Source organism: Tetrahymena thermophila, assembly GCF_000189635.1.
Source record: "Tetrahymena thermophila SB210 genomic scaffold scf_8254073, whole genome shotgun sequence".
Lineage (NCBI taxonomy): Eukaryota > Ciliophora > Oligohymenophorea > Hymenostomatida > Tetrahymenidae > Tetrahymena > Tetrahymena thermophila.
Window position 1 is genome coordinate 31,702 of NW_002476041.1, and position 24,102 is coordinate 55,803.

The window sequence follows — 24,102 nt, forward strand, 5'->3', positions numbered from 1 at the left end:
ATTTTTAATATAATGAAAAGAATGAAGTAAAATAAATACAAAGAAGATAAAAAATAAATAAAATTAAAAAACAAATATTTAATTGAATTGAGAAAAAAAATAAATGCTTGAAAATATAAATATTTATTTCTATATAAATTATAAAATATTTTTATAGGTTTCTGGAGATAAATACAAAATAAATATTTAATCATAAATGAATGCGTTTATAATAATTAATATGTGAGTGAGTATTTGTGTATGTGAGTGTGAGTGGAATTTATAAATGAATGGGAGAGATTAGTTAAGTTAATTGAAGAAGTTAATTTGTCATTTTTAATAAATGAAAGAATCAATTATTTTATTAATTTATTTATTAAGGCTTCTTTTTTATTCAAGAGTAGTCTCTTTAGTCTAAATCTCCCATGTTATCATTCTGTTGTGGGTGATATTACATTTATTATTGTTACATGAGTTAATTATCCATTGTATTTGGGTCTTAGAAAGGAACGGGATTGTGGGCTGTGTAGGGCTAATTGTTTCTTTGGTAATGGGCTTACTGTCTCCTGTTTTAATTTTATTCATAAATAAATATTAATCACAAAAAATTTTTTTAATGTATTTTTACGATCCAAATGGATTTTTATGTTGTTGGTATCCATGTCCACCTTTGTTAGGAGTGTTTCCATTGTTATTATTGTTCATGGCATTCTAGTTTCCTCTCTGGAATTTATTGTAATTTTCTATGTTTTTATTAAAAATTTATTAATTTCTTGAGATTTTTTGTTAAACTTACATTGTTATTGATTCTAATTATTTGGATTATTATTGTTGTATTGAGATCCACCGTATCCTTGGTTGTTGTTATTATTGTATCTGGGTTGTCTCTGTAAAAATTAAAATAATTTTTTAAAATAATAATTTAAAAAGATAAAAAAATTTACGTTCATATTGTTGGCTCCACTTTGATTACTGTTTTAGTTGTGTTGGGGATTGTGAGAGTACTGTCTACCCATGTTTTAATTATTGTAATTTTATAGGTTCATATTTTATTACTAGTTAGGCATTTATCCTGGGTGAGGAGTAGGTGGAATATTAGGCATTCCTTTTTAGTATGAGTTCGAATTTTGGTTGTTCATTCCGTATTGTGGGTTCTTATTTTGGTTTGGAGCATTTCTAATGTATTGAGAATTACCTTGTTGGTTAGATTGATTCCATTATTAACCTTACATATGTCCTTGTTATTAATGACCATGATACTGCTGGGGATGAGATGGTTGCATTTAGCTTTGGTTACCAATTTGGTGGGGAACAGGAGGAGGGGGAATTAAATTTTGTTATTATTGAGGAGGGTAGGGCTTATTCTGATAGTTTGGTTATGTTTAAGGAGGTTGTTATTGTTGCTGAGCTTAATTAGGGAATGGGGGTTGGATTTAAGGATTCATTTCGTAAGCAGGTTTAGAGCGTTGACTGATTATTAATTATTAAAGGTTAGGATCAATATTAGGATTTTAGTTTTGAGCTGAGCCTGATTCATTCAAATTGCCTTATGTTTGATTTGAATGCATGAATGGAGGGGCTTAACCTGGTAAAGGAGGTTATTTTTAATTTGAACCCATTTTATGATATTATTACTGTGGAGGAGGAATTTAAACAGTGGGAGGCTAACTAGATTAAAGAGTGCTGCTTTAAGCTGAAGGAGTTCCTGCATTATCATTTTCTAATAACATTTTAAGCTAATCTAAGTCATCAAAATCAAAGAGCTCTAAATTGGACTCGTTGATCATTTAGGAATTAGAAATATCATTCAAGTCATGAGATAGATCTTTCTTTTCGTTATCCTGTTGCTCTATGCTCATATTGTTTTAAACAAGAGGAGAAGGAGCAATTTGTTAAGGTGGTACTTGCTGGTTGTAGTTGATAGGATTTCCAGAGTGAAGGTGATGGTGTGGTTATTGCTATTATTGATGAGGTCCTCCCATTTGCATGTGGGTAGGAGTAGAGTTCAAATTATAATTTGGCATAGTGTTTGAGAAGGATTAATTTGAGTGGTTGAATGGCATCTAACTTGGAGGAACAATAGGAATGTTAGAAGGAAATCCTTGCTAGTTAATTTAAGGAATTGGTGGTGGTGGTGGTTGTTATCTCTAATAACTATTGTATTGTCCTTGATAAGGCTGTTATTAGTGATGTCCATGAGCTTAGTAGCTATGAGGTTGGCTCAAGTGATCGAAAGAAGGCTGTTTGTCATCTAGACTTGGTTAAGGAACATCAGCAGTAGGAAGCTCTTAGATTTATTGTTGAATCTAAAAATTAAATTAAATGAATAAATATTTGATTTGTTAGAATTAATTACTTAGTTAAAATCAATGATGTCTAATTTAAGATCTTATTGGCTATCCTCGTTGTATCTAAAGTTAATTTAATTAAATTGTAGTTTAGGATTTGTTTGCTGAATAAATTTTGTATTACTTGTCATCGAAAATAGAATCTCTCTTACTCATAATATTTTCATCATCTTCATTATCTGAAATGATAGGACTAATCCCTTGCAAGGAGTTTGGAGGATTTAAGTTTGTGCAGAATTTAACAAACTCGTAATTATTTGGTTCATCAGGTTTTGGCTCGCTCATTTTCTTTGTTATTACAAAATATTGAACAGCAGCATTGTCAGAGTTAAAAGGTTTGATATCAAATTTATAGTCTGTCTTCTTAATCTGGCTTTCAGTGAAAACATTGAAAAATACTGAACCAATCTTGTATCCTAAAACCTAATAAAATAAAAAACAATTAAATAAGTGCATTAAGAAATAGAAGAAAATTAATCTAAATTTGTTTAAAAAAATGAATGATTGATTAAGCTGATTTTAAATGAATAGATTTATAAAAAGTAAAAATTAAAATTAGTATTAGGAATAAGTTATAAAATAATTTTAAAAAATTAATAGGTAAAATGATTAATTTTTTACCTTCTTTTTTTCATCCTACTATTTGATTAACTGTAAGAAGTTTTCTGAATCTTTTTTTGGATTTTGGACCTCTATCCAACCCTTCATTACCATAAGTTATGGCTTTGATTTAGATCTAGATGTATATGTAGATATGTAGGAATTGACATCATCGAATCCTGTATAGGCACACTTAACCTCTAGATTTTATATTAATTAGGTTAGAGGGAACTAGTTAAGTTTTTTGATAGGTTCTAAGGTGTGCATGTAGATTTTAATTGAATCCATATTTTTTTATGGTTTGATTGATGATGAACAGATTCTTACAATCGAGTCTTCTGGGATTGGAACATCTAGCTCTTCTTCCATTTAATTCTGATAAGCTTCTTTGTTCGTGAATGAATCACTCTTTTACTTTAAGCTGCTTGAGTTCTTTTAGTAAAGGTTATCTTTTTCTGCATCATTTTGATAGTTTATGCTGCTGTTGTTTTATTGGTTATTGTTAACTTTATTGTTGCTGTTATTGCTGTTGTTTTGGTTGGTTTCAGACAAAGTTCCAGCAGGGTTTTGGTCATAGTCGAAGTCAAAATATTGTTAGTTTATTTTTTAGATATCCATTTCTACTTCTCCTCCTTAGACTCCTTCTTCTTCTTCGTCTGGGTTATACAAAAGTTCTGTACCCTGACTTTGCTAGTTGCTATTGCTTGCCTTGTCGAATGTGTATAATTTGCTCTCGGAATTAAAGATATTCTAAATTTATTCAATATTTTCATCATCCTGCTTATTGATGCTTGATTTGGGCGTTTGCTTGTCCTCATTTGTACTCTATTTATTTATTTTTGAACGAAATAAATTAAACCAAATGAAAATGTAAAATTATTTATTTTTTAATTAATTAAGTAAATATTAAATAATTCAATAAATAAATAAGTTAATTAATCAATTCATGCATACTTGGTGGCTTTGACTGAAGCTCTAGGGCGATTGCTGCTTTTATTCTTGCTTTTTATTTTCAAAGTCAATAAATGTGCTTTTTTTGTTAATTTTGATGTCGTCGTCAAAGCTAAGGCTTTGGTTTCTACCCTTATATAAATCCTTGGAAAGTTCTTGCTAAGCAACATTTTTGCTCTGAATTTCTTCATTTTCAGACTCATCTGAGAAGTTTGCTTATTGGTTTCTTCTCTTGCGGTTATTTGTCTGCTAATAATTTTAATTGTTTTTCTTATTTTGCTGGTCTTCTTTGAATTTATTTTAGAAGCTATTTTAGCTATTATTTACACTGTTGCTATTATATTTGTTGTTATCCTTTTACCTATTGTTGTTATTATTGTTATTACTATTGCTATTATTATTGTTATTAGTGTTATTGTTGCCACTATTTGTATTGTTATTGCTTTTGCTGCTATCGTTCTTCTGTATCAGCATTGAGAGAACACTATTTGAGTTATGACTGCTGCTGCTGCTTTGCTATTTATTATTTTATTATAAACAAATGAAAATTTAAATATATTTTTTTTATTTCTTACTTATGCATTCTATGAAGATGCGTTATTGCCAGAAGTAATTCCAGGGATAGAAGGCAAAGGATCAAATTGCTTAATTTTTTTCTAAAGCTGAGGTTCCTTTGTTGAATTAAGATTTTTTTAGAGTTGAGAAGATGCTTGTGCGCTTTGCTAAGATGAATTGCGTGAAGTTTAGTTATAATTATTATTTGATAAATTTGCAGATTGAGCATTTTTGTTATTTGATGAAGGCTAGGTGCTTTTGGGGTTATTTTAGGCTGCTGATGAGCTTTCTTGTTATTAGACCTATTAATTATTGATTTGCTTCTCAATAGCTTCTAACCTTGAGTCTTATTAATTCATCAGCTTTTCTAATGAACTCATTTGGAGCCCTTTTGAAACTAATTTTTTACTGATCTGAGGATAAGCGCTTAGTTTGCTAAAAAGATTTGTAAATTGTTGAGCTTTTATTAGATATTTCTTTCTGTCTTTATTTAATTCGCCAAAGAGTTAATTTTCTATTGCTTTAATGTTATTCAAACACTTTGAGAAGACTTCGTTTTACATAAATGTTTTCTTGAGGTTTTCTAAAGTTTTACTTCTGTCTCCATCACTCACTTGTTCTGGTTTAGCCTTTTGCTCTAAATTAGCACTATCATGATCGTCGTCTCCTTCATCTTCGCTGTTTTCTTCTTGACTTTCAGCTACTTTCTTGCTATTCTCACTCACCTGCTTATTGTTCTACTTCGCCTTTTGCTTTTGTTTATTCTCAGCTGCTACTGTTTCTTCTTTTGTTTGATGCTTAGTAAAATAAACATAATCTGAGTCTATCAGCTTAGTTTTATTTCTTGTGCTTTTTTGTCTCAGTCCAGTCACTTATTATCCAGATTTTTCACTCTTTGAGTCGTTATTGTTAGTCTCCTAATTATTCTCTTAACTCTCAAGCTCTATGACTTAGCTCTATTTAACATTCCCTTTTTGCTTTCTTTATTTTTACTCTTGCAACTTCGCTTGCTGCTTTCTTGATTATTTCGAACCTTGCTGAGAAGAAGTAGCTTGTATCTACTTTGAAGATTCGTTGGTTGTTTCCTTAATAAAATAGCTGAGATCCTCTTCTCTCTTGTAATTGGAAGCAAATTTATTGAGATTTCTAAAAGGGAATTTTATCATATTCTTAAAGCTAAGTTTTTCTTGAGAATTAGATGATAGATTGACTTTGTATTCTATGAGAATATCGCTAATATCAATGCAATTTTATATTTTCACAGAATCATCTACCAAATCTGGGTTTTTAATCTTGTTGAATTAATCTAAATGCTTGTGGATTGAAATAAAAATATTTTCAAGCTTGATCATCTTTGATTTCATAAACACCACACTTTGATGCAGCTTAAGAATATCCTGCGTGATTTAGTATCCTTCCTGGAGTAGATTCTTTAGCTGTTAGAATGTGACCAACGAGTCATCAGAGAGTTTCTCAATATCCATTTTGTTGTTGTTCTCTCCAGAATCTGAACTAGAGCAGTTCTTTATAATTTAGTAAGCAGATTAAACCTCATTTTTCCACTTCAATCCCTATTCAAAGAGAGTCTTGTATTAATTCCTCTAAACTTCATTTAAATTATTGGTATCTGATTCATTTTATTGCTATTATTATTGTGATTCTTCTTCATCCATCAAAGAAAGATCACTTTCAATTTGAATAAGATCAGTCTTTTTCTAGTTACCTTTTTAATTATTATTGTTTCTTCCGTTACCATCATCATCGTTGTTATCATCTCTGCCATCTTTGTCAGTTTTGCTATCATCATCATTATCATCTTCGTCTTCATCATCATCATCATCGTCGTCTTCATCATCGTCCTCCTCATCCTCTTCATCTTCATCTTCGTCTTCTTCGTCTTAACCATCTTCCTCATCGTCCTCATCTTTATCCCAATCAGACTTCTAAGATCCATTTTCATTTCCGCTATCATCTGAGACAACAAGATTAATTTTCTTACTCTAAAGTGACTACTGCTATTATTAAAGCTGCTAAAACTTAAGCTGTTCCTGTTGCTGCTTTTGCATTTCTTAAATATGCTATTGCCTTTCGTTGATGAAAAATTAAATTAAATTAAATTTTTTTAAATTTTTAATTATTATACCTCAACTGCATTTCTTCCTCATGTTTCTTTTTCGTGCTTTCAAGCAATTCTTTCACCTTTTTAAAAATTTCATTTTCCTAGTTAATCTTAAAGTTTAATCCAGTTTAAAGCATTTCAAAAACCTGCTAAAACTTCACATCTTATAAACTAAGCAATAATTTCGCCTCATAAATCCAACACATTTCGCATAAATTTTGATAAATCTTGCTAATTCTTTTATCGTGATGATATTCTGTTGAAATCCCTTCCTTAATGAAACTATACAATTCCCCTTTCACTTGATTTAAATTCTAACAAACAAGATTCCACTTCTCTTAAATATCCGCTTCACATTCATCAATATTCTTTTTAAAATTTGTTCACAAATAAATTTTATTAACAAAAAAAAATAAAATCAACATTTTATAAAAACTCCAATTTTATTACAAAATTAAATATCAACAAAAAATTAAATTATTAAAATATTTCCATAAATATTATCAGAAAAACAAATAATTTAAAATAAAAATAATATTTTCTAAAAAGATAAAATTTCTCTTAAAAAAATTGAATTTAAAAAAAATAATTTTATTTAAATTAAATGGAATTTGTATTAGAAATAAATTAAATTTATATTAAAAATAAATAGAGTTTCTATTAAAAAAAATAAATTTCAATTAAAATTTAAAAAGATTCCATTTCAATATGAAGGAAATTTGATTATTTTATTTTTTAAAAATAAAGAAAATATCTTTTAACAACAAATTAAATTTCTAATAAAATTTAAAGAGATTTCATTTAAAATGAAGAAAATTTATTTAGATTTACTTTGATAATGAAGGGAATAAATATCTTTCAAAAATATTATTTGATTCTTATTAAAACTTAATGAAATTTCATTTAAAAAAAGGAAATTTAAATGGAATTGTTTTTAAAATAATGGAAATGTCTTTTAAAAATAAATAAATAAAAAATTTTATTGAAAAATGAGATTTATTTTGAAACTGTAATAAATAAAATAGATTTAATTTAAAAAATTGTATTTTTTTTTGTTGAAAAAAAATATTTTAAGTAAATATTTCATTTGTTTAAAAATTAATTTTGGATATCGTTTTTATAAAATTTATATGTTTGTTGAAGAAATTACTTTGGCTTCGAGCATGTCTTCAATTTCTAAATCGATTTCTTGAACACGCATTGATGGATCAAGCTTAATTTGGTCTTCGTTGAGGTTGAAGAAGAACTTGTGTAAGGATCTGAACCATTAGACTGATTTTTAGATGCTTTTTAGGATTTCTAACTCTCTTTTAAAGTCTACTTTGGAGTTTTTCATTTGGCTGATTTATTCTGTGAGTTCTTTGGCTTGATCGAGTTGTTCTTTTTCAATTAGGCCAGTTTCTACAATTTTGTTGAGACCTTTAGCTATTTAACAAATGTTTTCAGTTTTTGACTAAAATTCAGAGGTAATTTCTTCGGAGAATTTAGATGATTGACAAATTTCTGATAACTTTTAGATTTATTCGACACTGTAAAACTTTTTAAATCCACTCTTGCAAATTTCTTGAATTTCTTTGAAGTAAACTATTCTTTCGTAGAATTATTTTTCTTCTTCAAATATAAATGGCAATGTTAAAATTTTTTTAAGTTGCTAGAAATAGTTGCTCTCGTCAAACTAAGAATTCAACACATTTTGGAATTATGCTTTTTGCTCTAAATAGTTGTTCATTTATTGAACTATTTAATTCAAGAAGGGAACCTTAATTTCAAGTTTCAAGCATGATTCCAGTAAATCCTTTAGCTCTTAAAATTCAATGAGTTCATACTTACTTGTGTTATTCTAATACTAACTCAGGATAATTTGCTATTAAATGAATTCATCTTGTTATTGATTTTGCTCTAACTCTTACTGTTGTTTCTTAGCATTGTTTTCTTATTCTTTTTCATTAATAAATTCTAGGAGTCTTTCCCATTAGAGCTCATTAACTTCATATTGCTATAGCATGTCAATAATTTAATTCATTCTTGGAACTTGCAAAACTACTTTTGTAAACATTTAATTAGCAAATATTTCGAAGTCTCCCTTGCTCATAAGTTATTAATTCTTGTAAATCTTTTAGTGAGTTAAGTTATCTACATGACCCTTTCCTCCTTCTGCTTATGATTCTTGCTCTTATTTATGATGATTTTCCTTATGTTCTTCACCCTTTTTGTCAGTTTTCTCACTATTTTTTTCTATTTCCATTGCAGTATTTTACTAATCCTTTGCATTATTATTTTCTTCGTTCATTTTTTCTTGCTATTTCTATTCACCTTTTTGGTTTTGCTCATTCTCTTCATTATCCATTTAATCTTTAACACCAGCTTCATTCTAATTTTCGTTCTTTTCATTGCTTTTTTCTTCATTTATTTTAGGATCTTCGCTATTTTCCTATTTTTGTTACTAATTTTGCTCTTCTTCAACTTGTATTTTTTCTCCATTTTAGTTATTCATTTGTTACTCCTAAGCTTATTCTTCCTACAAACTAGCTTTTGAAATGCTTTAAGTATTATTTTCTTTTTTGATCTTGCTTTCACCATCTTGATCATTTTATGCAATATGACTACTTTTGTTTATCCTCTCTTCCTATTTGAGCTTTTATGTGAGAAGTAAATTTGCACTTCTTTCCCTTTCATCGAGAGTCTAGAACCAAATTTAAACTTCATCTTTTTCAGATTCAAGTTTTTTAATATCTTGAGAACAATCAACTGGAATTTCTCTACCTTCTTCCAAGATTTATTCTAGCTCCTCTATAGTAGGTCTAGTGCTTAATCTATCTCTCCATAATTAATATTTGAGATTTATAAATTCATCTTCTTCAACTTGTTCTAAACATTAAATTTCATTTTAGCAAACAAAAATAGATATTTTTATTAATGTATTTACTTTTTTCTGTGTTTTCTGCAGATTGCTTTTCTTCTTCCATTTTACTATTTGCTTTTTAAATAATATTTTCGTAGAAACTATTAACTTTAGCATTCCAAGACTTCAACCTTTAAGCGTATTGATCTAATAATTAATATTCAACAGTATTTTTGACATCATCTTCTTCATCTTTCATTAATTCTTGCAAAATTAAAGAAGAGATCTTTTCTTATTTTTTGAAAAACACTTGGTGGACCTTCAAAATCCAATTTATAGGTTTCTTCAAGTTAAGCAGAATTCCCTTTTCCTTTGTCTTGTTCCTTTGGAACAAAGCGCTGATTCCATCAATAAGTCTTTTGAGCTCCTCATTCTTTTTTAAATTTTCTTCCAAAACTCTAAATAAATTACAAAATAAATATCTTGTTAATAAAATTATATTCCAAAAACAAATTAACTAACTAACTACATGTATTTTGCAGGACTTTTTTCATCTATTTAGACAGCCGAAACTATTTTTAACAGCTCAGTTTCCTCAATAATTTTTTATAAGAAGTCATTGACAGCTTGATGCAGATATTTTCTTTATTTGAAAACAGTAATTTCTTGTATTTTAGAAGAAAACAAAGGAAAATAGCTTAAAAATTTGACAGCCTCATTTATTTAACTGTCAATATTTCCCTTTTTCTAATTGAAAAGCAAATTCTAAATTCTTTGATCAGTGATCATAATAACTGAAATGAAATCCATCAAATTAAATTTAGGCATATTTGCAATCAAAATGTTAGTAGTCTCTGCTTTTCCACTTTAAAATTCCTTCAATAGTTTTTTCTTCTTATGATTGTACCAATCTTCGCACATAGTGCATCTATATTTCCCACTTGAATCATCATCTTTATCAGGATTATACTTCACACAGCTATAGTGATACCAGTCATCTAAATTCAAATTAATATTCAATAAATAAAAAAATTCAAAAAAGTTTAAATATATTTTTCAAATAAAATTATTATTTCTATGCAAATTTAATTAATTCCCCTTAATAAATTTATTTTAATGGAAATATTTCTTTCACTTTTTTATTTTATCATTTAAATTTATCATTAATATGAATTAAAGTAACTGTTTGTTTTGTATTTATCAAAGATTGGTTTAATGTTTATTTTTTGCATTATATTAAAATAAATTTATTTGTTTGCTATTTATTTACCTTTATTAAAATAATTATTTTGATTCATTCAAATAAAGTTAAAATTCATTTTGACCTGTTGTGATAATTAATCAAATTTAATGAAACTATTTAATATTTCATTTATTTATTAAAATGTATGTTTCATCATTGCTTTGATAATAGCTTTTTCTTTTAAAAATATAGTTATTTAAAGCCTATTTTTATGATACAATAAATAGCTATGACCTATTTATAAATGTTCTGATTTAATTTTTTATATGGCTTGTTATTCATAAATAATATAAACAATTATTCAATTTTAGTTGTAGCTTTATTTAATAAACGATCTTTCATGATAGATTGATTGATTACTTTTATGCATCTGAAATAATTTAGAGTAAATTAGATTAAAAAAGTATTAATTAATTTATTTGATGAGAAGTATGATAGATTTATGGGGACTTTTTTATTTTTTTTGGAATAGTTTGTTAGATCTGAACATGAAGATGAAAAAAAGTAAATTGCATATTTTGAATGGATATTTGAACATAGATTAATAATTTGTTAGCTAAATGGCTGGTAAATTATTAAATAAAATGCAAATTACTGCAAAGGTCGCAATAGACCATGTCGTCTGATGCATCTGCTTTTTAGCAGACACAGTATACGTCTATTCTTCTGTGATCAGGACATTCAATATACATTTCACCTCCTCTGAGGTAGATTTCAGGATCAGAATTTTGGCTATCTTATGTGGCTTTATCTGAATTCTAAATTTTATCGTTTTTTGCAGATTTTTTAAGAGCTGAAGAATTCATTTTTGCTGCTGCAACTACTTGTTCTTCTTGAATGCTACTGGCTGTGGTGGCATTAAGGACGAAATTTTTCATAACAAGATTTCCCAATTCTACTAACTTGGATTAATATTCAATTTTATTTTGCTTGGTAATTTTTGTTGCTTATTGAGTTTCTTCTATGAAATTGGTGTTTTCCTAGTTTTAATCTTAAGTTTCATCTTCGCTAAGTTTTCTTTTGCCTTTTTTCTTGGCTGATGAGATTTTGCTCTGCTTTTGCTCAGCAGGGACGATTTCAGCAGACTCAAATGAGGCTGCATTTTCTAATTAATAAATAGGTTCTCCTAATAAAATTTAAGAGATTTCATTGAAACTATGCTTCATAGACTATTGAAAGTAGACGTTTTTAGAGAGGTTGCTAGTCTCATTTTCTCCCTTGCTTATGTCAAATTTAACATTGTTAACATAATTCATACGAGCAAACCATTTAATATCTAATGGGTCAGCTCCTGCTTTCTCCTTTTCCCTCACGTAATTCATTATGCAATAAACGTGTGCATGTTATTAACATCCGTCAGTAACACACCTTTCAATTCCAACATCGCTTTTGCAAAAATGACAAGACTTCTTTGCTTTTTTATCTTTTTCTATGGGAGCATCACTCTATTTTACAAATGCCATTGTCCTATAATTGTCTATTTTGACTATTCCTTTATTATAAAATCCGCATGTAATATGAACCCATTCGTTTGTTTATGAATTTTCTATCTTTTTTAAAGCTCCCTTTTTCTGATTACAAATGACACATCCCTAACATAAAATAGTTTATTTAATTCTTGTTCTATGAGAATCAACAAATAAATTTCACTGAAAAGCAAATCAATTTGATGATTTATTTAATTTTATTCAATAATTTACAATTGGTTTTTTAGGCTCAATCCTACACTTTTGACATAAAAAATAAAGGACCTTTTGGTCTTGTTTCTTTTTAATTAGCTCTTCTTATGTTTAGGTGTCTATCCCGTAACAATATGCATGACATTTCAAACTGCATCCGTAACAGACCATCATTTTAATACCTAAATTAATTAAATTTGTATTTAAAATATTTCTTTTTTTTATATTTCATTCACCTTTTTCATCATTTTCTGGATAGTATTTATTATTACTCTGAAAGCAAACCTCACAATATGATTCCTATCATTCATTAATTAACAAAAAATCAATTAATATTTCAATTAAAGTTTCAAATTCAGCTATTTAATTCGCTATTTTTTCAAGGCTTTGCATGCAAATGGTTAGTTATCCAAAAATAATTGAAAATTTCTTTAAATTGATTGAACTATAAAGACTTTTAACTTTCCTTTTTAATACAAATGATTAAACAATTATATTACTTAGTAGTCCTGGTAATTGCTGAGTCGAGTAAATTTAACTTTAAAATTAGATTCTTCAAGCTTCTAATTATTATCTTTAGTTAATAACAACAATGAGTTAAACGATTATTTCACCCCAATAATTAATTTATTTCGCTATACAGCCCAATCTAAATCCAGCAGTAGCAAGTTAGCAAGCAGTATTGTTGCATAATTATTTCGATTATTAGTAAGTGTCTCTTCAGAAAAATAAACAATTTATTTAAAAACCTAACAAAAACAGAGCTTAATCCTTTTGTTTCAAAACAATTTCGAGTTTTCACCATAAATTAGCTTGATTGCATTGTTGTTTGTGTAAAAAAATATCTCTAAAAAGACTTAGCTAAAAAAATGGTGCACTCTATAACTAACTAGAAAAGCAACTTTGCTACAATTTTGTTTGATTAATATCATTAATCTAACTTGATAAAATTTAAACTGCTTTTTCAAAGATGGAAACTTTCTCCAAAATTTGATAGATTTCAAGACAAAAAAGCCTCTGCTATATCTTAACTAACTGCTGGCATCTGGCTTTGGCGTAGCGATTCTAATGTAAATCTTATATTTTGAATTTATTTTACCTATCTGCTTCTCCTCTTCCATAATTTATTTGTGAATTCTCTATAAATATGTATAATCTATATAACAATCTATGTATATCTTTCTTTGCTTGATTTAATTTTTTAGGAGGGAATTTCTATTTATTTTCTTATATTTATTGAAATCTATCTAATACTGCTTTTCTTCTTCTTTTTGTTATTTATTTATTTATTTTTTCTTTTTTGATAATTTTTAACTCCAATTCATTCCTGCTAAAATCAATAATCTAGCAACTCATCCTTCAAACAAACAAACAAAAAAGCAAGCAAGCAAAAAAATAAATAAGTAAACAAAATATATTATTAAAAATTTACAAAAAATCTAACAAATAAATAAATAAACAAAGCAAAAACAACTTAGAAACAAATAAATAAAAAAATAAATGCAAAATTAATAAGAAACTAGCTAATAAGTAAATATTTGCAATGATCAAACAAATGAATACATTAAAAACAATGTATTTGTTTAAAATCATAAATTATTATTATTATTATTGAATGATATGATAGATGAATTATTTAATTAATATATAGAGTGCTCGTTTGTATTTATGAAAATTATTTAATCAATTAATATTTGTTACAAGTATTCTAACAAGAATTGCTTTGTCAGTCAGTCAGTCAGTCAGTCAATCAATCAGTCAATATAATCAAAAATGAATGAATATTAACTTCAAAGTTAAAATTTGTTTTAGTCAACTCCACTCTTTTTTATTTCATTTTCAAAAATAATTAGACTTCATTTATATTTTTTATTGCTAAAATTTGTTTATTTTTAAAGTATAAAATAAAATAAAAATATTTTCTTTTAATAAATGAATCTTATTTTCATCCTTTTCTAAATATAATTAAATTAAAAGAAACTATTAATTATTTCAAAATTTAAAATTAAATTTCATTTAAGAATAATTAAAAGTTAATTGATAAAAAAAATTAATTTTCTAAACAAAAAAATAAATTTTATAAAATAAATTTAAATAAATAGATTAAAAAAAGAAATCAAAATAATATAAAAAATTAAAAAAATTTTGTTAATTTTATCACTTGATTACTGAGTTGAAAATTATTTAAATTAAATATTAATAAATTATATATAAAAACTTTAATATCTTTGAAGCAATAAATAATTAAAGGATCATTTAGATTATCTTAAATTCATTTGAAGTTTATTTTAAATAAAATTAAATAAAATTTTAATTAATTTGAAATATTTTCTAAAATACTTTTTTGTTAACAATCCAAGAAAAATATTAAATAAAATTATTTTGTTTTAAATAATTTTTCAAGAAAAAGAACAAATTTAAAATTTTTTCATATTAATATTTCTTAAAAAGGAAATTAAGCAGACAAATATTTTTTAAAAATTTAAACTTTAAGAAAAAGATAAAATTAAAAAATTACTTAATTCCTCATTTAATTTTAAATATTTTTGAAATATTTTAAATAAATTATAAAATAAATATGAAACATGTCTCTTCCAATTAAATAACTGGATTAATAAATTTCTATCTAAATGAAATTTTAAAGAAATTTTTTGCACGTATGAAATGAACTTTCTAAAATTTTAAATTATGATTTCTTATCGTTCATTAATAACCGATAGTTTCTTTATTTATTTACTTTTTAAATTATTTTTTTCTGATTTTATATCTTTTGAGTGAAGATTTATTTATAATCAAAACTCACTAAATTTATTAAGATAAAAATGTCACTTTTTCTTTCTATTTAGTTTATCTTTTTTTGTTTGTTTATAAAATTTTATGGCGCTTTTGTTAATTAAGTTTTTGTTTTTTTTGTTAATTTTATTTAATTTTAAGCTATTGAAAGAAATTTGAATTTGCAAATATTAAATTGATTTGTTTGCTTGTTTATTTATTTGTTAATTAATTTTCAAAGTCAATGTAACATATTGAAATAATTATAAGATATCAAATTTTTAAGTAGTTTATACTTGCAATTAGAAAAATAATCAAATAGGTTTAAATATTAATTAGCAAATGTACGATCCGAACACTTCTCAAACTGAAAAATAAAAACAGGAAGAATTCTTAAAGCTTAAGATTTAGGAAGCTTTCAATTTATTCGTAAAAGATAAAAAAGGAATAGTTGATAAAAGGTAGTATTTGAGTTTTAAATGGCAATCAATTAATCCATTTTTGATTTAGAATTTTATTTGGATGGATTGAATAACTTTTTAAAATATAAAATAGAGAAATTCCTTATATTATGAGATACTTGGGTCAATTCCCTTCTGAAGCATAAGTTAGAGATGCAATTTTACCTGAAGTAATTAATTGAATAATGTCAATTGATTTTGTTTTTTGACCCACTTTAAAACGCAAACAAAAAGATCGAAGAAGATGAACCTAGTGAGTTTATCAAGTATAGCAAATTCGAACCTTATATGTTAAAAGGTAAATTTTAAGCAAATTTTAGGAGAATTAATTGCTAAGAATTTAAACATAATTCTAATTTAATAGTCCTTAAAGAAAGAGAATATGAACCTGATGATCCCGAAGCATTGCTTGCTGCATTTAAGGTAAATCTTACTTACAATTTTGAAATGAATTTTTGTGCGAAACAGTTTTATTAATTAGTTAATTAATTTAATAAACAATTTATAAAAGCTTTTAGACTAAGAAGGAAAAGGTTATATTGAAATTGACATGATGAAGACATTCTTAGAAAAATAAGGGTATTTATTACAATCTAAATAGCTAGATATGATATCAAAAAACATTCATTTTTAAAAAATTAATTTTAAAGTATTGAATTCAGAGAACAAGAAACAAAGTCCTTCATAGAATTTGCAACCAATAAAGACCCTAAGTAATATATAAATAACTTTTTTCATCAATAGAATTACTTATTTCTTTAGAATAAGCTTTTAATCAATGTTTTGTATGATATTTAATTTTAACTTAGCGCAACTGTAATTTATTATGAAGACTACATCTCTAGATTACAAGCATTCACAGATAAACATATAGAAAGTGTTATGAAAGGTTATAATAATTTCTAAGTTAAAAAATGAATTAATTAACTTATTAAAAATCAATAAATAAATAAATATATATCTTTTGTTCAATCTATTTTTATTTGTAGTATTTATTCTTAGCCATTCAAAAAACACCAACTATTGTTATATAAAAATTTAAAAATTTGCTAAAATAAATTCATCTTGTGATATTATTATCAGTAGAAATAATTTATTTCATCCAATAAATAAATAAAATCACTTCTATTTTATCTTTTTTATATGGTCTCTTTCTTTTAAGATTATTTTTATTTTAGAATTTAGTATTTGATCTACCAAAAACAAATTTATTTACAACGAATTCAGAGAACAAGAAATAAAGTACTTCATAGAATTTGCAACCAATAAAGACCCTAAGTAATATAAAAATTACTTTTTTCATCAATAAAATTACTTATTTCTTTAGAATGATGAGCTTTTAATTAATGTTTTTGATTAAATTTAATTTTAATTTACGTAACTGTAATTTATTATGAACACAACATCTCTAGATTACAAGCCTTCACAAATAAACATATAAGTTAAAAAATTAATGAATGAACTAATTAATAAATAAATAAATTTCTTTTGTTCAATCTACTTTTATTTCTCTTGTTTATTCTTAACCATTCAAAAAACGCCAACTATTGTAAAATAAAAATTTTTAAATTCGCTAAAATAAATTCGTCTTGTGATATTATTATCAGTAGAAATAATTTATTTCATCCAATAAATAAATAAAATCACTTCTATTTTATCTTCTTTATGTGATCTCGTTCTTTTAAGATTATTTTTATCTTCTAATATAGTATTTGATCTATCTAAAACAAATTTATTTACTCCTTATCATAAATTATTTAATCTTTTTCCCTTTATCCATTCTTTCAATCAAAAATAATCTTAAATCTAAAATTAATCTGACATTTATTATATAGCTAGCTGTTCCTTCCTACTTTTCAAATATCATCAACCGTAAATAATATCATGATTTGTGGTATTTCAAGTGATTATTATATTATCCATTAAACATTTTTTTGTTTAAATCTTAATTAATTACTTTCTTTATATCTGTTTTAAAAATGCTAACGAAAATTAATCAAAATACAAACAAAGAGCTTTTTTCAAATTTTGAGAGTAAAAAAATTGTTTAAAAATAATTAAATAAATAAAAAATAAAAAATTTTTATAAAAGTGATCACAGTGCGCTAGACCCCTTTTTTATCTATATATAATTTTTTTCAAATATGACTAAATAAATAACTAGCCATCTCTAATTACTACTATATATATTTTTAAGTATTCGTTTTAAATACAAATATTAAGTTTAAATAGTGAATGTTAAATTAATTTTTCTGTGATATCTCTTAATAAACCAAATATAAAAGTTAATATTTGATAATTAATTAATTATTATATTTATTTGTTCTTTTAATCCATTTATAATTAATTAATTAATTAAATTTCATAAATTGCTATTCAATATTTTTGATTAATAAAAAATGATATAATAGATTAAAGAATATTATAATTTAGATGAAGTAATTATTAATTTTTTTACTAATATCCTTTAAATTTATATAAATTAATAAAAAAAAGTTTAAAAGCTCTTCACTTTTATCTCATTAGGTTCTCCATATTAGTCTGAGGTATATTTAATTTATAAATATTATTTTTATTATTATTATTGATATTTTTGTTTTTTTAATTTTCAATTTATTTAAATATAATAATTTTTATAAAATTAAATTATTATGATTATTTATTGATTTTTGTTAAAACTAAAATTTTTTAGCCATTTTAGCTTAATTTTCATTTCAATTTTTAATTATTTATTTATTATTCATTTTTTATTATTTGATATTTTTTCTTCATTTTTGCTATTAAAACTTACACTTAATAAAAGCTATTTATTTGTTTTACATTGTAATATTTTTAATTATAAAAGTTAATTTAAAACATTATCGTTCTTTTAATCTATTTGATTTGTTCTCCTTATTCTTTTTATTATGATTTCTTATTTTTTCATTCTTTGTTAGTTTTATTAATTATTAATTAATCTTATTATTTCATATTTTTTCTTCATTTTTTCCTTCTAATTAACTATTTAATGAATAATTTTTTCTTCAATATTAAAAAGAGACAATTAAATTGGTGATCAAGGTGCATCAGGCTTAGGTTCTGCTTTAGCAAATTGCGTTAATCTCTCAAATTTGACACTTGACCTTGAGTAAAAACAATTTATTTGTTTTGGATTGTGATATTTTAAATTATAAAAACTAATTAAAAACAATAAAGCTCTTATTTCTTTTTCTTTTTAATTTTCTTGCTTTTTTTTTGTTCTTTCTTTGTTAATTTAGCTCATCATTTTATTTTCAACTTTTTTTTTTAATATTAATTAATTAATCTTATTATTTCATATTTTTTCTTCTTTTTTCCCTTCTAATTAACTATTTAATGATATATTTTTTCTTCAATATTTAAAAAGTTGGAATAAAATTGGTGATAAAGGTGTATCAGGCTTAGGTTCTGCTTTAAAAAATTGCATTAATCTCTCAAATTTGACACTTGTGATTGGGTAAAAACAGTTTATTTGTTTTGGATTGTGATATTTTTAATTATAAGCACTAATTAAAAACAATAAAGCTCTTATTTCTTTTTCTTTTTATTGTGCTTGCTTTTTTTTGTACTTTTTTTGTTAATTTAGATCATCATTTTATTTTCAACTTTTGTTTTTATTATTAATTAATTAATCTTATTATTTCATATTTTTTCTTCATTTTTTACTTCTAATTAACTATTTAATGAATAATTTTTTCTTCAATATTTAAAAAGAGGCAATTAAATTGGTGATAAGATAAGATAAGATAAACTCGCACATATAAATGCACTCAGAAATACATCTTAAAAAGGTATATATTAATTTTATTATAAAATTATTTAATAATTAATGTAATTATAATTTCTTTATTGACTTTCAACTTTAAAAAATAGCTTTTTTAGTTCACAACACTAGCAAGTTCAATTTTTGAGTTGCCAATTTTTAAATACTTTGTGTGAAATAAATACATTATTTAAATTGAATAAAAATTAGTAAATAGTGATCAAATTTTTTTAAGCTATTAATATTGAGAAATTTATAATTTTAGTTTTGAGATTATTTTGAATTTCTTTTGGAATATATTTTGATCTAATATTCAAGTTCAATAAAAAAGATTATTTATTAATAATATCAAATTAAGATAAAAATAGATATAAAAAGTAAGTAAGTAAGTAAGTAAGTAAGAATCTTTGGCAATTAATGAATATTTTGTTTAATCTTAATATTTTTTTAATTTATTATTAAATTAAATTACGGATTCGAAAAATAAAAGAGAAAAATATGATTTAATAAAATAAAAAATAATTTAAAAAATTATAAGACGTAATAACTTAACATTTCTTATTTGCCTAATTAAATTCATTTTTATCAAATAAAAAAATAGTTTATAAACTTTTCAGTTTTACCTGACTCAAATCTTTAAAATATTGAGATTAATTTAAGGTAAATCATAATTGAATTTTTTTACTTGATTTTTAACATCAATTTTATTTTTGATAGCAAATAAGAAATATGAAACTTGCTCAGTTATTTTATTTTTTCTTTATTTGCTATTTTTCTTATTATTAACTTATTATTTGAGCTTTTTGAACGAACATTATCTATCTTAAGTTTTGGTTTTGATTCTCTCATTCATTTCTATTTTTATAAAATTATAAAATATTTACCAAAAAGATGGTATACAATTGGAGATTAAGGTACATAAGATTTATGTACAGCTTTGGCAAAATATAATAACCTCTTAAGTTTGATACTTGATCTTGGGTAAAAATACAAATTAAATTTTAATATTCTCATTTTTTCTAGATAATTTTTAAATCAAATAAAATCTATGCTAATCTGAGTTTCTTTTTTTTCTAGATCAGACAGACTTCTCATGCATTTTTATTCCTTCATAAATTTTGTTTTTCAGCTTTAAATTTACATTTTTTTATATTCTTTTAATATTTAATAAAGGTTTCTATTTTAACTAATGTATTAAATAAAAAGGTAGAATTAAATAGGAGCAAGTGTATAATACTTATGTTCTGCATTTGCAAACCTTAGTAATCTCTCAAATTTGAAACTTTTCCTTGTGTAAAAATAATTTTTTTCTTATTTTATTTACTTTATTTGATTTATTTTAGAATAGAATAACTAAAATAAAAGTATGAATGAATAATAAAATTTAAATATATCGATAGATTTTTTATTTATTTTAAATATTTATTTTGCTTATTCATTCTTTAAATTAATAGCAAATTTCTTAATAATTTTATTTATTCAAATTTAAGTTTACTTTTCATAATATTATAAATTCAGCTATATTTTTATTATAAATAAAAAATTTCTCAAAAATAAACAGGAAGAATAAGCTTGATGACAAGTGCGTATCAGACTTAGGTTTTGCTTTAACAAAGTGTGTAAATCTCTCAAATTTGTAACTTTATCTAGGGTAAATACTAACTTAATTCTATATTTACAACAATAAATAAATAAATTTAATATTTGCATTAACATTTAATTTCTATTTTTTATACAACTCTTAATTGATTTGTTTACTCATTAAATTATTTACTTATTTAAAACTTAAATTTTTGTAAATAATTTTGATTTTATCTATATTTATTCATCAAAATTAATATATTTTCACAAAAATAAAAAAGATAAAATTAAATCAGGTCATAAGGTGTGTCAGATTTAGTTTCTAGTCTATTAAATTGCTCTAATATCAAAATACTAACACTTTTTCTTGGGTAAAAATAATTTATTTGCTTTTTTTCATATTAAATATTAATTATTTTTACCAGCAAAAAAGTAATAAAACAGTATTAGCATTTTTCTGTTTTTCAACTTTTATTTTCCTACGCCAAACCCATTTTTTATTATTTATTTTTCAATTATAAATTAACATTAAATTTGTGATTTTTTTATCATTTAAATTATTTTTAATGATTTCTTAATATATTAAAAGATAGAATTAAATTGGCTCTTTGGGCGCATAGTTTTTAGGTTCTACTTTAGAAAAGAATATCGATCTCTTAAGTTTGGTACTTGATATTAGGTAAAAATGTTTAACATTTAACTATATTAATAACTGCAGTAAATTGTGTCAGTAATGAAAAAATTAATTAAATGGAAACCATTTTTAATCATTTTATCATTCATTTACTGGTTAGAATTATGTTTGTTTCATTAAATTTCAGCAAAAATGTTTTAAAAATTCATTCAACTAATCATCTTACAATTCATTTTTTCAAAAATAAAAAGAGAGAATTAAATAGATAATTCAAGTGTATAGGCCTTAGGTTCTGATTTAGCAAAATGCATTAATCTCAAAAAATTAGAACTCATACTTAGGTAATAGCATTTAATAGGCCTTTATTAGTATTTATTTATTGTAATTTATTTCAATGAATAAAATTCAGAAAATTTTTAATTATTCCCTTAATTTTTTTAATATGCTTTTACAGAAAAAAAAATACTGCAACTAAAAATATTATATTTGAGAATATACAGTATCTATCAATCAATCACTACTTTAAATTTTTAACAAAATATGCAATTATTTTTTCAAAATTTTATGATTGTAGAAATCAAAAATCCATATTTATTATATTTATCAATCAAAAGGAATTTTTTAACATATTTGATTGAAAAAAACCATAAATAATTTTAGAGAAATATACTTTATTATAATTTTATATATATTTATTAAATTTTTCATATAAAATAATGCAAAAATCAATTAAGTTAAAATTAAATTGACGCTTAAGGAGCTTCAGGTTTGTTAAATGAACTATCAAAAAATTCTAATTTATCAGATTTGTCTATTCAATTTTAGTAAACACTTTATTTGATTTTATCTTATTTTTTTTATATAAATTAATTAAAATTTAATTAATATTCAAATTTTCTTTATTGCTTACTCTCAATCTATCTATCTATATCAAATATATAAAAAAGTTAAAATGAAATTGGTAAGAAAGGCGAATCATCAGATTTAGGTGCTGCTTTATCAAAATTATCAAATCTTTCTATTTTATAATTGAACCTTCAGTAATTTTTTTGTTTGTTTAAAAAATATGATTAAATTAGATATTGCTTGCTTTTATATTACTATCTTGTTTTAACTTATTTTGCATTTATTTTTTGAGTTTAAAAAAAATATTTTTATTATTCTTTTTCAAATTAATTTAAACAATCACAAAATTTCTATCAAATTTACTCAAAATAATAAAATAAAAGAGTTAACTATTTGAATGATTAAAGCGTATTAGATATTTGTTCAGGCTTATATTAATGTTCAAATCTTTCAACTTTAGAACTCTAATTATAGTAAAAAACAGTTTTTTGTTCTTATTCAAAATTTATTTTATTTAACTAAAGAGTAATATAATTACTTTAAATATAAGTAATTATATACTTGTCCTAATTTATTTATTCACTCACTAACTCACTCATCTAATCATTTATTTATTCATTTATTCATTTATTGATTTTTCCACTTAAATAAGCATTTTAATTTGCTCTAATTCTTTTTATTATTATTTTTAGCTAATTATTTTGAATTTGACTAAAATTTTTCTTAAAGTTAGAATTAAATCAGTGCTTTGGGTGCAAAAGATTTAACTTATCATTTAGCAAAATGTACGAATCTCTAATATTTGACAATCATGCTTTAGTAAGAATCAATTTTATTTTAGATTAAATTTTCCTTAATTATTTCCAACTATTGTAAAATGCGATTACAATTTTTAAAAGTCAAAATTTCATTGGAGAATAGGGGGCATAAGACTTAGCTTCTGGTTTAGCGATGTGCTAAAACATCTCAACTCTGGTACTTGATCTTGGGTAAAGATATTTTATTACCTACCTTTTCCTTATGCTATAATTTATTTAGATTAACAATAAAATAGGAATAATTATTTGTTTCTTATTTTCCTAATTATTAAAGATAATTTTAATTATTGATTATTTATTTATTGTTCGGTCATAGAAGAGTATTAAAAATATGAAAAAAATAAATTTGAGTATTAGAAATTTTTTTAATTTTGAATTTCATGCACAGATCTTTCTTTCCTGACTTATTTAATAATAATTCTTAAAATATAAAAAGTAATAATTAAATTGGGTACAAAGGGATGTCACAATTTGGTTCTACTTTTGCAAAGTATCCTAAACTCTATAATTTGACTCTATATCTCATGTATTATTAAATAGATTAATTCTTCTATTTTTTATTGCGTTGTTGATTTGATATGTAATATGAATGAAAAAAGCAATTAATATTAATTGATAGCTTATATTTGATATTTAATATTAATGAATAAAGTAATGATAATTTACTGATTGCTTGTTTGAAATAATGCTTAAATTTTATTTATTTATTTATTTAATTAATTAATTAATTAATTACTGATTTTTCACCTTTTCTATTTTATTAATTCTTCAATTTACATTTTTTTTTTGTTGCTTTTTTCCTCTCTACTTATTTAAAAATCTTTCAAAAAAAAAATAGATAAAATTAAATTATGAATGAAGGTGCATCAGATTTAGTTTCTGCTTTAGCAAAA

At 23.8% G+C, this 24,102-nt stretch overlaps 4 protein-coding genes across 4 annotated transcripts in view; 2 read left to right on the top strand and 2 right to left on the bottom strand. All coding sequences in view use genetic code 6, as the record gives it.

Moving 5' to 3' along the window:
- Positions 1-373: 373 nt before the first annotated feature.
- Positions 374-13,641, bottom strand: TTHERM_01232260 (PHD-finger protein; the record flags this gene model as incomplete). The annotated part of the gene is made up of 18 exons (XM_001026062.2): positions 374-545; positions 608-722; positions 776-866; positions 924-2,285; positions 2,336-2,390; positions 2,452-2,750; positions 2,949-3,752; positions 3,882-4,394; positions 4,454-6,518; positions 6,577-6,920; positions 7,703-9,420; positions 9,479-9,852; positions 9,924-10,392; positions 11,233-12,229; positions 12,338-12,498; positions 12,553-12,616; positions 12,817-12,890; positions 13,416-13,641. The coding sequence occupies 18 exons, from the start codon at positions 13,639-13,641 to the stop codon at positions 374-376; spliced, it is 9,903 nt and encodes a 3,300-aa protein (XP_001026062.2).
- A 1,789-nt stretch (positions 13,642-15,430) lies between these two features.
- Positions 15,431-16,467, top strand: TTHERM_001232262 (EF-hand calcium-binding domain protein; the record flags this gene model as incomplete). The annotated part of the gene is made up of 7 exons (XM_012800582.1): positions 15,431-15,549; positions 15,644-15,719; positions 15,784-15,847; positions 15,914-15,972; positions 16,061-16,128; positions 16,200-16,262; positions 16,359-16,467. The coding sequence occupies 7 exons, from the start codon at positions 15,431-15,433 to the stop codon at positions 16,465-16,467; spliced, it is 558 nt and encodes a 185-aa protein (XP_012656036.1).
- A 1,481-nt stretch (positions 16,468-17,948) lies between these two features.
- TTHERM_001232265 (cyclic nucleotide-binding domain protein) overlaps positions 17,949-24,102 on the top strand; it is a gene marked incomplete at both ends in the record, with an annotated part of 6,628 nt that continues 474 nt past the window's right edge. Inside the window, 15 exons of the mRNA XM_012800583.1 lie at positions 17,949-17,987; positions 18,046-18,095; positions 18,587-18,676; positions 18,935-19,024; positions 20,222-20,311; positions 20,892-20,981; positions 21,193-21,282; positions 21,501-21,590; positions 21,797-21,886; positions 22,280-22,369; positions 22,493-22,585; positions 23,121-23,210; positions 23,291-23,380; positions 23,646-23,735; positions 24,048-24,102. The exon at positions 24,048-24,102 is cut by the window's right edge and continues 112 nt beyond it. Coding sequence (XP_012656037.1) covers positions 17,949-17,987; positions 18,046-18,095; positions 18,587-18,676; positions 18,935-19,024; positions 20,222-20,311; positions 20,892-20,981; positions 21,193-21,282; positions 21,501-21,590; positions 21,797-21,886; positions 22,280-22,369; positions 22,493-22,585; positions 23,121-23,210; positions 23,291-23,380; positions 23,646-23,735; positions 24,048-24,102 — 1,227 coding nt within the window. The remainder of the gene's footprint in view (positions 17,988-18,045; positions 18,096-18,586; positions 18,677-18,934; positions 19,025-20,221; positions 20,312-20,891; positions 20,982-21,192; positions 21,283-21,500; positions 21,591-21,796; positions 21,887-22,279; positions 22,370-22,492; positions 22,586-23,120; positions 23,211-23,290; positions 23,381-23,645; positions 23,736-24,047) is intronic.
- TTHERM_01232290 (hypothetical protein) lies at positions 19,959-20,183 on the bottom strand (the record flags this gene model as incomplete). Its single annotated transcript, XM_001026065.1, has 1 exon — positions 19,959-20,183. The coding sequence occupies one exon, from the start codon at positions 20,181-20,183 to the stop codon at positions 19,959-19,961; it is 225 nt and encodes a 74-aa protein (XP_001026065.1).